Genomic DNA, 13,727 nt, shown 5'->3' with positions numbered 1-13,727 from the left:
TACGCAACTTCACATCATGCAATCTGAACTACAGACCCAGCTATTCCCTTCCTCCTGAGCTGTTGACCGTATGGCATGGTCTTCATCTGCATGATGCTCCGTCTTTTCCTTGATTTTAGCAGCAACTTCTGCTCCATGTTAAGCTCAACCTTTATGCAACATGGATGATACGTTTTTTAGGTGCACAAAATCATTAAAGTGAGTCAATGGACCTTCAATTCTTTTGATATCTATAATTCTTTTTGTCAACAAATCCCACACAAAGACCCAAAACAGCAATGTGTTGGTTCATCATTGACCTCCACAGATCTCAGCCCACTGGGTCCTCATGAAGACCGGCACTGGTTTGCTTTAGTTGGGGACGATTTAAGTATATAAGTATCAGAAGTGGTTTCCTCCATTTTCGTTTTACACAACCTCCAACCTCCCAAAAAACAAAACCCTGGTCCTTTCATGAAGACATTCAGCGCTCTGCTAGATGCCCGGGGGTACATGTTTATAATGGCGTTCATTCAAGGTTAAAACCCACAAGTGCCCATTGTCACTGAATAGGAGGATGCTTAAAAAAAACTGGGCCGCGACGGCCAAGTGTCCGTCAGTGAAGCAATTTGATTGTTTTGCCTGAGCAATTACATGCTGTCAGATTAGCACGTTAAAGAGCCGAGTGCATCTCCAAGGGAGACGCAGAGCCCCGAGTGTTTTTGCACCCCTCACCCGTCTCCCCTCATCTCTCCCTCTTGCCCTCTCTTTCCTCGCTCGCTGGTGGGGAAAGAACACACATTTAGTGCAAAAGCAACCAGGGTTAATGGTGTGAAAGTGTCAGCTGGACGCCTGGGAGATTGCAGAGAAGTCACCAGTAAAGGTCACCAGTAAAGGTCACCGCTCTTCACGGGGGCCGCGCCCCACAGGCCACTTGGCTGCTTTTTGGCACCATTTTAAGCCCAGTCCTCTTTCAGGATCTGCACTGGTCGGAGCAGATGTAGGAAGTAGATTCTTCTTTCATTTAGATTTTTTGGAGTAGCTACAACACGGGAAATCAAAGCTGAAATGGTCTTTTCTCAAGTAAAATAGATCTTTAAAGTGTAAAAGAAAGAAATAACACGTTTCCTCTGAAAGACAACACGTTGAATTGAATTGGCAGCAAACTCTAGATGGATATTGACTTTAAACTGTGTTCTCTACTTGTAATGACAGAAGCTCTCCACAGAGCTAACATCGCCATAGAGCTAACATTTTGTATATTTATTTGACATGCTTTGTTTCCCTGTCAAAACCTGACGCCTATTACCAACAATACAACCCGACAGCTGTGCAAAAGTTGTTGGAGTGCCCCTTTAAGAAAAGCCTCATACTGAACAGTCACTATATCGGAGAGGGATGACATCATTCATGCTAAAATGTTTGCAACTTTTAAAATTCAACGCAGTTTTCCAAACCGCTGCTTTTGTATTTCCTCCTTTGAGGTTTCGAGCCGTGCGAGGACACTTCTACATGAGGAGGATTTTATCGACCTCCTTATATTTTGTGCACACTGGCCCGCACTAAGGACGCGTCACCATGGATACTCACACACATTATCGTGCCCAAACACGTCATCCGGCGGATCAATCTGAAGTGATCCTGCAGCTTGAACTGTGATCTGATGTTCAGTCTTTTCACGACCCGTTAAGATTTAAAAAGTCAACTTCTGTGTTACTGTCGCCTCTTGAGAGGGACTGGCACTGTTGGACCAGACTCATTATGATTTATATTTATGTGCGTGTGCGAGTGTGTGTGTGTGTGTGTGTGTCCTGGCAATGGAGTGGACCGCTGGGGCCTTTTGAAAGTGGTTTCCTTAAAGGCCACGACTTTGTTTGACCGGGAGGAAGAGGCTGAGTGCCGCCTGCGGGCTGAGTGGCTGATCCCTCTCCGCTCTGCAGGGCCGTGCAACATGTTGACAGGCTGACAAATAAACGGACGGAGCGGGTCATGGTGCATTCATACGCTGGAATAGTGAAGAAGTCTCCTCTTGTACTTGTTGTAAAGAGCAAATAAAATTCCGGAAAACAAAGTGGGAGATCATTTTCCACGACTTGAATAAGAGGTTTGTTTTAAAAGATACACACAAATAACTCATTCATCTTTATTCTTCAGGCACTTTTTTGTGAAGTCGATGGACAGAAAGTTGACCCGCAGCGAGTGTGAAAATCTATTAATGATAATAAATTGCCAAATATTCTCTTGTTTGTGCGTCTAAGCTGCAAAGATTTTAAGCAATCCACATATGAACACTTGCAACAGGAGAAAAGACGAACAGAGAATAGATGCAACAAACGAGACAAATGTGCACGCCATAAAATTAAGAGATCTAGAATCGCGTGAAAGCCAAAGACAACAAGAGAGTTTTAAGATGTTTTTGTTTAAGTTGCTCCCTCACAGCCTGCTGCCTTGCTTCCTGTCATTAGTCCCGCCTCCTGGTTTTGTCCCTCTGCACCTGCCGTACTCTCTGGTGTTAATCTGTGTTTGATCAGCTGGAAGAGGCCAGAGAGAGACTTTGACAACTTAGTCACTCCAAAGCAGCAATAACGAGTTTGCCTTTTTATTACTTACTAAAAATCCGGATCCAGCTGTCCAGGCAGTGGATAACATCTGCATTTATTTATATTTCATGAGTTTTTTTCCCCATTGCACAAGAGGGAGGAGATGATAAAGTGAAAGGAAGATGGAACGGGGGAACATATCTGTACTACAAAGATGTATGAATGAAAGATGAATGGATTGGAGCGGATAATTCAAAATGGGACCAGGCTTCCAGTAAATTAAATTCAAGATTTAAGTAAGAAGTCGAGGAAAAGACACCCAAATATCTGAAATTATTTGACCACATTTAACATGGATAATTTGGATGATTACGGAAATATTGATGCCATTTATAAAAAAAAAATGTGTTGCTGTTTTGTCGGTGACTTTATGAAAATCTCCATTTCACCTCAAAGCAAAAATGGCCAAGAATCAATTTGGTTAATCTGGTACTTTTAGCCACGAGAGAATGACCCCTCCTTTATTTTACACCTGTCACCAGACTCATAATCCACCTCTAAAGAGTCCCTTATTCCATCTGCATGAGCCCTGTGCTGTGTTTACCTGAGAGTGAGCCACAAACACATTATACTGAGGCTCTGGACGGAGGTTTGTGAATGAAAAAGATCGTACAAGGCGTATTGTTGTGGCTCCACGTGGTAACGGGAGATGTTTAGCTGAGGCTAACAAAGACGGAGCGACTGCAGATGATGTAGTTTGTCTGTCTGGTGGTGTTTGAGTGGAAGGGACAGCTGGCCCCTGAGAAAGACTGAAAGTGGGGGTTTTAGCCGGGGGAGCTATTGTAACTCCATTTCATGACATCTGTTCTTTTCTTCTATTCAGATTGAGCCCCCCGCCCCCCCTCCCTCCCTCCCTTCACACACATTATCACACTCTTTCATGTCTACAAGGACCTGAACTCTTCATCTCACATCTCTGCTGACGTTTCCATCAGCACCACCACCGTGGATGAGATGGTTTCTGTCTCTTTTCAGGAGGCATCAGTCGGCTTAAACCATGGCACTCTTTGTCTGGGTTGATGCCGCTGTCGCCCCCCGGTGGCGTGGAGTGGGATTGTCACGTCCTGTACGTGGCATCGCCGCGGGGTGTGCCCACTTTGGGGTGAAAGAAAAGAAACGAGAGAGAAAGAAGAAAAAAAAAGGTCTTTTATTTCAAAGAGCATTTAAGCTCTGCGGCCAACATCTTGTATGAGCCAGACACACACACACACACACACACACACACACACACACACGCACACACCGCTGTCACATCTGGAAGCAATCGGCTGCAACCTCTGCCATGAAATGTACCTCGTTCACCTCTAAACACACACACACACACACACACACACACACACACACACACACACACACACACACACACACACACACACGACATGGTGACTGATCTTTACATCCTCTTCATTACAGTCTAGACCAGAGCTTCCTAGACGTCTCTAGCTATAAACAGACTGGCATCATGGATACCTGCTGGAGGAATTAGTTTTAACGACTCAAGCGAAACCAATCCACCGAAATAACCTCAATACTACAGGAATAATTTGAAAAAAATGGGTAAATATGTATTTTTGGGTTCTTACCGAGGGTTAGATGAGAGGATCGATACCACTCACGGGTCTGGAAACTTCAAACTTCAAATAAAAGTCGCTCCCCACCTTTAAAAAAGCGCCTGCTTGTGACGCCGCAGTTCACTTTTCAGATGTTTACGAGTTGAAGACAGTTCCAACAAAGAGATCTTTCATCTCTAAACTTCCCAAATGGTTTAATTAAATATGATAGTTTGGCCCTTTTTTGACGTTATTAAAAGTTAAACATCAGTAATAACAAGTCATGTAATAACATATCAGTCACAGGGGGCATTTGTCTTCACTTTTAAGTCTTTAAGTCCATGTTGCTGTCAACACTTCTGTAGTTTGACTTAAGTATAGAATTTTTAATGAAAATGAGTATTTTCCTATTGAATTGTTGTCAAAAGTTCTAGTACTTCTCCCACAGCATCTTTAATGCGGTGATACATAAATACAAATATTTGTTGTACTTGTCTAAGATGATGCGGAGCAGCCTTTGTTCAGCAAACACACACACACACACACACACACACACACACACACAGACAGATACTTGTTTATCTTGATAAGCTCTGTCCGCAGGCCTGTACTCGCAGCGTTTGTGTCTTTGTGTTGTTTTTCCTGCAGATTCTGTCACTGTCAAGTTCAAGCAAGTTTTGTTTTTCTCGCATCCAAACTTTTCCCGTCTGTCGCTTCTCTCTCTGGTGATTTCTCTCAGCGGCACAGAGTTTTATTTCTCAACTCCGGTCGCTTGGTGGGGGGATACGAGCTGAATGAATGAGTTTCTTTTAGACGCTCGCTTCTTCCATCCCTCCCTTGTTTCCTCCCTCAAATTGCCACTTCTCCCTCTCTGCCTCTCTGCCTCTCCGTCTCTCTCTCTCTCCGAGAATTCCTCCATACCTGTCTGAACAGGGAGAGTCGGACCGCTGCAGGGCAGAGAGGAAAGGGAGGAAAGGAAAGGAAAGGAAGGGATTCAAGAGAAGGAAAGTAGAGGAGAGCACAAACAGGAAAGAGGTGTGTTGGAGACAATTTGGGGAGCGAGAGACGAGTTAATCAACGTCTCGAGGCTTCAAATTAGCTTCTTTTTTTTCCTCCCTCTCTCTCTCTCTCTCTCTCGCTCTTCCCCTCCCTGCTGGGCTGTTTTTCAATTTTTCTGAGACTCGTGGCTATTTTTGTCCGTCAGTGCCGGAGCGGTTTGGGATGGATGCCATCATGCTGCAAGAGAAACTGGTGGAGCGGCTGCTGTGCCCACGAGTGAGAACAGCCAGGCAGAAGGTAAAATAACCAAATGAAGTGGGACTTCAAAGGGGGTGGAAATAGATTTTAAGAAGCGTGGAAAAACTTTTTTCTCAAAAAAAATACCAAGAAAAATGAAGGATTGCCGTGAACACCTGTGGACTCCAGCATCTGTTGACATCTTTGCTCCTCTGTGTGGAGGTGTGAGAGACCTCCACTGACATGATTGGTCTTTTCTGCACAGATTGTACCGCTTGTGTGTGTGCGTGTACGTTTGTGTGCGTGTGTGTGTGTTTTTCATGAATGCAATCCTCACCCGAGGGGGCTGTCGGATTGCCCGTGACAAGTTATGACAGCTCTCATGAGGACTCTGACTGTTTTGTTTGTGCGTGTTTTCGGAGTGACAGAAAGAGCTTTTCAGGTCTGCTGAATGCGGCGTCTGTCTCGTGCGCGTGTTCACGGCTGCGTGCGTGCGCGCGCTGTCTGGGGAAGATGACGTCCCGCCAGATGCAGCGGCGCGTGAAGCCTCGCAGGACTCGGGACTCTTTGTGCGTTTCAGTGGAAAGTCTGAGGCGCTGCTTTTATTCTCAGCTGCGCACAAGAGGAATGTTGCGCACGTTTTTTTTTTCTGCGCAGTTGTAGATTTTCTTTCAGTTGTGGTCGTTTAAAAAAACTTCTGCGTTTTATTGAAGAGCTGAAAAATGAACTTTGTGGATTATCGGTTAATCGCTTCTATTTTTTTAAGCAAACAAAAATGACGGTTCTAGTTTCTCAAATGTGGGGATGTGATACTTGTGTTTGTCTTTTGCAATGAATGGTGAAAGAAGTACTGAGTCTTTTACTTTGACTTAAAATGCACAGTGTGGAAATACTCGTGAGCAGTTTTTACTTCTAAAGGAGCATCAGCTGCAAAACATAAAGTACCAAAAGTAAAAGTACTAATTTTGCAGAATGGCTCATTTCAGATCATTGCATAATATATTAATGCATTTCACAGTTTATGGATATAAAGTAGAATCCTATCTTATCTTAAACTAAATATAACCATAGTATGAATCATAACTTTGAAGTAGAAAGTAGAAGAAAATAGAAATACTCAAGTACCTTAAAATGTAACTTAAGTGCAGTACTTACATACATTAAATGTACTTTGTAAATATGTTTGGCTTTGGACTCATGGTCGAACAAAACAAGCAATTTGGGTTTTATCAATATAAAGGGGTTGGATTTGTCAATTAATTTATCAGGACTGCAATGGCTGCAATTAACTAATATTTTCACTACTGATTAATGGCCTAAAATTGTGAACAACAGCAATTTCCTCAAATGTCTTATTCTGTCAAAAACCTAAAGATGGTCAATGAAACATTACATGATGAAAAGCAACACATCTTCAAGTGAGAAGCTGCAAATAGAGAATATTAAACTTTCTTTTTTGAAAAAAACGCTGCCAATTATTTCCCCGTCCATCGACTTCATTGTTTCAGCTCAACAATGCTTGTCAGAAACATTTATAATAAAAACAAACATTGTTTGTAGCCCAATACGTTATTGAGACTTTCCTTCTCAAAGCAAGTATTAAGACTTCATTTCATCTTCTTCTTCTTCTTCTTCTTCTTCTTCTTCTTCTTCTTCTTCTTCTTCTTCTTCTTCTTCTTCTTCTTCTTCTTCTGTCCCAGGAGAAGCAGTATGTGGGATTCGCAACTCTGCCCAACCAGGTCCACAGGAAGTCCGTGAAGAAAGGCTTCGACTTCACGCTGATGGTGGCAGGTAAAGACACCGACTGGCCTCCTACACCTTTCATAAAGCACCTAATAAAGCAGCCTCATAGTTTACACATCATGTGTGACCTGTCTGTGCAGGAGAGTCTGGGATGGGCAAATCCACCCTGGTCAACAGCCTGTTCCTCACAGACCTCTACAAAGACAGGAAGTTACTGAATGCCGAAGGTGAGTCTTTCCTCTATTATTTATCTCTACTTATCTCTCCGCTTTTTATTTAATGCTGCAGACAATCTACTACTGCACAGTTAAAGCAGAGGACCGGGGATATTGAACCTTGACCTTACTAATAGGTGGCCTATCTTCTTCCTCTGTGTCGTGTAGACTAAAGCTCACCGTTGCACCGATGAATGTTCCTTCTTTTCGATGCACAGTATTTTATTCTGAGACTCCACACACCGACCTGCTGCTGTGAATATTCAGGTCGCTCGACCTCCTTTCACCAGCTGGTCGTTAATCCGTCACTAAGTTCCTCCTGTTGTTTTTTTGCAACTTCTGGCTGGTTTCAAACTAGTTATTTATTAAATCAGGTTACGCAAGCGAGATAAACGTCTCAGTAAATAATGACCAAAACCTGTGGCCTTGTTTCATACATGCATACAATATAATAAGGTGTGTTTCAAAGGGAGCAACATTCATAAAGTTAAACATTATTAAACAGAGTAACCATTGTTTTTCAGTCTCAGAAAAATTCTATTAATATAACAGATCTGATGTTTTATGAACACGCCACTTCACCTCTTTACTGGGGGGCTCGCACATAAACAAGCTAACGTTGGTTTTACCCGTTAGCGACGCAGCAGCTACACTTGGCAGTTACTGGGCGTAAATATGAAGTTACAACTAATCTAAATGTCTGTTTGTGCGGTGCGACCCAATATAACTCGCTATAGTTGAACTTCGCTGGTGCAACAAGCTCAAGAGCACCAAATGTGTATCAATCCCTTGTGAAAATAGTCCCCGACAAATGCACTATTTATTCCCGGTAGAGTAAGGTTTGCTAAACACTACAGTGCCCATCAGTAATAATGTCCATCAATCATGCCACCATTAAGACACAGAGAGACAATGAAAGCCCTGAATGACTCCACCAGGGCTCCCTCTCCCTCTCTGTGTCGATGCTTTGCAGAGCGCATCAACCAGACCGTGGAGATCATCAAACACACTGTAGACATCGAGGAGAAAGGCGTCAAGCTCAAGCTGACCATCGTCGACACGCCGGGGTTCGGAGACGCCGTCAACAACAACGAGTGGTGAGCTGGAGACCCGCTGGTCTGACGTGTGCCCGATTCAGCCCGAACTCACAGTGCCTGGAGGAGCTGCTAATGTAGTGTGTGTGTGTGTGTGTGTGTGTGTGTGTGTGTGTGTGTGTGTCCTAGCTGGAAGCCCATCACAGACTACATAGATCAGCAGTTTGAGCAGTATTTCAGGGATGAGAGCGGACTGAACAGAAAGAACATCCAGGACAACCGAGTCCACTGCTGCCTCTACTTCATCCCTCCATTTGGGCACGGGTAATTACACACACACACACACACACACACACACACAGTGACTGATCTTTACGTCCTTTTCATTACAGTCTAGACCAGAGCTTCCTAAACGTTTTTCACACTCTTCCATGGTGGTGACCTTTGTGTTTGACGCTCGTCGTCGTCCATTCAACCTGTTTTTGATTTGGAGGACTTCACTCCCACTTTGCTTCCTCCTCACTCCGGGTTTCTCTCGTCCACAGGCTGCGTCCGGTGGACGTCGAGTTCATGAAGGCTCTGCACGAAAAGGTGAACATAATCCCGCTCATCGCGAAAGCCGACTGCCTCACGCCCAACGAGATCAAAAAGCTCAAAGACAGAGTGAGTCCCAGAAGTGCAGCTCCACGGTGAAGTCAGCATGTCTTATTACCGTCTGCAGGCCGGTCTCTGTAACCGTGCATCTGATTCTCCTTTAGATACGAGAGGAAATAGACAAGTTCGGGATCAAAGTGTACCAGTTCCCCGAATGTGACTCTGATGAAGATGAAGAGTTTAAACAGCTCGACAAAGAGCTGAAGGTGAGTCTGAGCGGTCGGATACCTGCGACTCAGTCCAGTTAAACACGCAGCTCCCAATGTAAGCATGAAGACGTAAAAAAAAAAAAAACGTAAACAAAGAGACACGTGGGCATTCAGCCCGATAAAATATATTTACACTACAACATTACGGATTAAAGATGGGACATAAAAACACATGAAATCAGAGCAATGCAAGCAGAAAATATATATAATATTTTTTTTACATTTATCAAACATTTTGTTTTGACAAAAACAAGTAAAGGAAAAAAAATCTCGTGAGGCAGACGTAAAAATCAGTGAATAAAAAGTATAAAATAAATACACAATTGTACATAATATTTTTTTTATTTACATTCATTACTTTTTTTTCACGTCGGCCACCGTAGTCCTCAAGTTTCAGTTGGTTGCAATCTGCAAGCTCACCGCTAGGAGGCGCCAAACTTCTGCACATTGTCCCTTTAAGAGTCAAATATATATATATATATATGCAGTAGAAATACTGGCATCAGATAATTAGTTCTGCTGATGACTAGAACAACGTTGCACATTTGACATTCTCACTTCCCGCTAGTGGGACATCAAGCCATCGAGATAATTATCAGTTTCAAGTGCCGAGATCTTTAGATATCCGCCTCTAAATCTTCATCTACTAAGTGACTTTTTAACCCTTTACGTGTAGTAGCAGCAACGCTTTTTGGGTTTGTGAAATGAATCCGATGATCAGCAGAAAAATAAATAACAAAAAGGATGTCTAACTGTGTGGATGTGTACCGGGGCCCAGCCTGCTCAGTCAGCTTTCTCTGGATAGATCAGGGTTAAAACACCTACAAACAAGCCTTCCTCCTGTCTCTCGTGTGCAGGAGTGCACCCCGTTCGCCGTGATCGGCAGTAACACCGTGGTGGAGGCTCGAGGGCAGCGAGTGAGAGGGAGGCTGTACCCCTGGGGAATCGTTGAAGGTATTATTAGGTCTTATTACACACAGTCTGCACGCCGCGTACGTCGGAGTATTCATTCTCCCTCCGTATGTCTTTCCTCAGTGGAGAACCAGTCGCACTGCGACTTTGTGAAATTGAGGAACATGCTGATCCGTTCACACATGCACGACCTCAAAGACGTGACCTGCGACGTCCACTACGAGAACTACAGAGCGCAGTGCATCCAGGAGATGACCAGGTATGTGAAGACGAGAGAGACACAGAGAGAGAGTTTATAGATTTCAGGTCTGCTTCACCTCCTGCTTTTCTTTCTCCTCCTCCTCCTCCTCCTCCTCCTCCTCAGTAAACTGGCTCAGGACAACCGTATGGAGAGTCCCATCCCCATCCTGCCGCTGTCCACTCCAGATGCCGAGACTGAGAAACTAATCAAAATGAAAGATGAAGAGGTAAGGCGCCACTGTTGCTGTTTTGTTCTGTTCCCCCAGGGGTCTGAAGCATGAGCTGATAAGCTGCTGGGAGAAATGAACGACCCCAAAAAGCCGGCCTGGAAACAACAGTTCCTAGTTCGGAGGTTGCCTGGATACATATTATAAATATGATCACATTAAAGATGTATTATTAAAAAAGAAAGAAAGATACACTTACTCATTTAGTCCGTTTTTTACTACAATATGCATGCATATGTATACATTTTATACAGTTCATTTACCATACTTTCCCCATATCAAAGTATTGCTCTAAAATCCAACTTTTCATCATTAACATCCTGCATGAATTCATGTATTTAGTGCCAGTAATTCAGCATTATAGTTCAGCCCCATATCATTTATGTTTTTCTTCCACACATTTAAATCCACAGCAGTGACCTTGAAGTCCGACTCTTTATGCTCTTCAATCTATTTTAGGATCAAACTCGAACCAGCTTCAGATTCAGGACGTTTCCGTGAGTTTAACCAAACGTCCTCTTTGTCTGCAGCTCAAGAGGATGCAGGAGATGCTGAATAAGATGCAGCAGCAGATGCACGACAAAGAGCAGTGATCGGCTCCAGCAGCAGAGCCGGTCTGCGGCGCCACCTGCTGTTCCCCCGCTGAACGACAGGGAGCCCTTCAGACAGCATGGGTGTCGCCTGTTAAGCGGCACCTCCGGCTGTACATTTATCCTCAGTTTGGTGCTTCGTATCGTTTGTCTGGCTGGAGCCGGGTTTTTTTTGGCCTCTGAAACTTTTGAATCCAGTTTGCCCACTTTGAGCCCCTCGCTGTGGTTTAACAGTCTTAACATATATAATATAAGTGCGTAATTTAAATTACTACTCAGTGTATCTAATTTATAAATGCAATGCTAAACTTTTTTTGGATATTTTGTCAGGGTATGATGTGTTTTATCAGATGTTTTGTAAAGAGATTTAGGTTGTTGGTGATGTTAAGATTTAATGGATATTGTTTTGTTTTTTATTATGTGTTTGTAAGAGAATGTGTGTGTGTGTGTGTGTGTGTGTTTGTATTTCATGACATTCCCTCCAAGTATCCGTCCATGCATCTCCCTTTTATTCACAGCGACTTTTGCTACTTTTGCTCTTGTTAATTCGCTCTGTGATCCATTATTTTCACATATGTCAAGTCAAAAATAATCTCTCCCAGCTTTTTTTTATATGTGTGTGCTGGCTGAGCTGAAAATGCACTTATTGCCAGTGGCTAACTGTGAATGGAGAGCCTTTGACATATCCAGAGCGTCGCTGCAGTGCGAGCATGCTGATGTCACTCATACCCGCTGAATGCTGTGCGCCGATTTTTTACTGCTTCATACCGGAGGCCCTGCGCTCCTGCTCAGATGCATCATGACCTCCAGTTTGCTTTGTTGCCACTGCGGTAAAAAATATATCAACAATGAGGAGCGAATACTGTGTCCATGTTTTACATTTATTTTATTTGATTGAAAGTGAGTCTCTGCATTCTGTGTGTGTGTGTGTGTGTGTGTGTGTGTGTGTGTGTGTGTGTGTGTGTGTGTGTGTGTGTGTGTGTGTGTGTGTGTGTGCTGATGCTGAGAATCAGTACATATTTTCGCCTGAATGCTGTGAGCTCAGCTCCGTTTATAAAAGTGTGACAAATAAAACTCTTGTTTTCTCGTCAACCTGCATGGTTTCTCTCTGAGTGTTACAGGACTAAAAACCAACCTCGAAAACTGCATCCCCAAACTAAAAAGGGTGTATCTCTGCAACTACTAGGGCTATTTTAATATTTTTGGTGTTATAATAAAAGGTACACATGTGGGATTTTGTTCAGATGTGTAAATATCAGTCTATATGTTACTGGTTAAGAGTAAATGAAGACGACACACAGAAAAAAAATGAAAAGGTTTCAGGTCCGCCTATAAAAAAATCACTTTCAGGATGATTATTTCTTTGAAATGATGCAGCTGTAAGGTCCAACTCTAACCCAAATCATAGCTCAATATGTGAACATTCTCTAACCCAAATCATAGCTCAATATGTGAACATTCTCTAACCCAAATCATAGCTCAATATGTGAACATTCTCTAACCCAAATCATAGCTCAATATGTGAACATTCTCTAACCCAAATCATAGCTCAATATGTGAACATTCTCTCTGCAAAGGTTGACTTTGATGAAGTGAAGTAGAACAAAGTTAGAGAGGGTTTAGAACAGAGAACATTCAGACAAGGTCTCCAACATTTGCATTGGGGCACATTTGTGCACATCTGTGACATTGGAATTTCTCATGTACCAAACCATATATTCTTCTCCATGAAACAAGCTATGATTTACAGTTTTATATAACAATCGCTCAGTCGGATTGGACTTCATAAGGTTACGGTCCAGAGAGCAGCGCTCTGTCAGAGTGAGCGGCGGCGCTCAGAGCGGAAAGAAGCATCATCTGCTGAGTCACGTTTATCTCCTGCAGACATTCTTCCTCTGCGCAATGCTCACCGCATCTTCTCCTGCAGGCAGAGCAGACGTCCCTTCAGCGTGAATGAGAGAGAAATACTGAAGTAAAGATTCTGCTCTCAAAATTGTACTTGGTACAAAAGTACTTGCATCAAAATATACATATACCCGTTATGCACAATGGCCCTTTTCAGAATAATGTATGTTGTTTGATTAGATTATAACTATTGATGCATTAAAGCTCTAATGTTTAAGCTGGTAAAAGTAGAGCTCATTTTAGATACTGTACATACTGCTGGGTAGTTGGTTAATTTCAATAAACGTATCTGAACCTATAATGATACTTATTACATATTTCTTGATTTTATTTTGTTTTATTTTCAGAATCTACAAAGTAACCAATACAATAGGTTATACAACACATGTAGGGGAGTAATAAGTACAATATTTGCCTCTGAAATGTTGTGCGGTTGAAGTATAAATGGAAATAAAGTCCCTCAACATTGTACAGTGCAGTAATAGTAGCAGGTCATATTTTACCACTGGTAATAATCCACATTACACTTGATAAATCTGACATGTGTCATGATGCAGAACGTGTTTTCTTGTTTGCTGCAGGATCTTAACTTTACTGTTTATTTCACAGCTCTGTAATTTTCCCAATAATAGA

At 42.8% G+C, this 13,727-nt stretch overlaps 1 protein-coding gene across 1 annotated transcript; it reads left to right on the top strand.

Annotated features, from left to right (window-relative positions):
- Positions 1-5,350: 5,350 nt before the first annotated feature.
- On the top strand, positions 5,351-11,307 carry septin5a (septin 5a; the record flags this gene model as incomplete). Its single annotated transcript, XM_079221811.1, has 11 exons — positions 5,351-5,425; positions 7,066-7,156; positions 7,249-7,335; positions 8,297-8,420; positions 8,547-8,681; positions 8,903-9,020; positions 9,116-9,217; positions 10,078-10,174; positions 10,256-10,391; positions 10,497-10,599; positions 11,130-11,307. 11 exons carry the CDS (start codon positions 5,351-5,353, stop codon positions 11,190-11,192), a joined length of 1,131 nt encoding a protein of 376 aa, XP_079077937.1. The 3' UTR covers positions 11,193-11,307.
- Between the last annotated feature and the right edge of the window lie 2,420 nt (positions 11,308-13,727).

This window comes from Taurulus bubalis (assembly GCF_910589615.1).
Source record: "Taurulus bubalis genome assembly, chromosome: 8".
Taxonomy (NCBI): domain Eukaryota; kingdom Metazoa; phylum Chordata; class Actinopteri; order Perciformes; family Cottidae; genus Taurulus; species Taurulus bubalis.
Note: the sequence above shows the minus strand (reverse complement) of the source record. Positions and strands in the feature narration are given on the sequence as shown.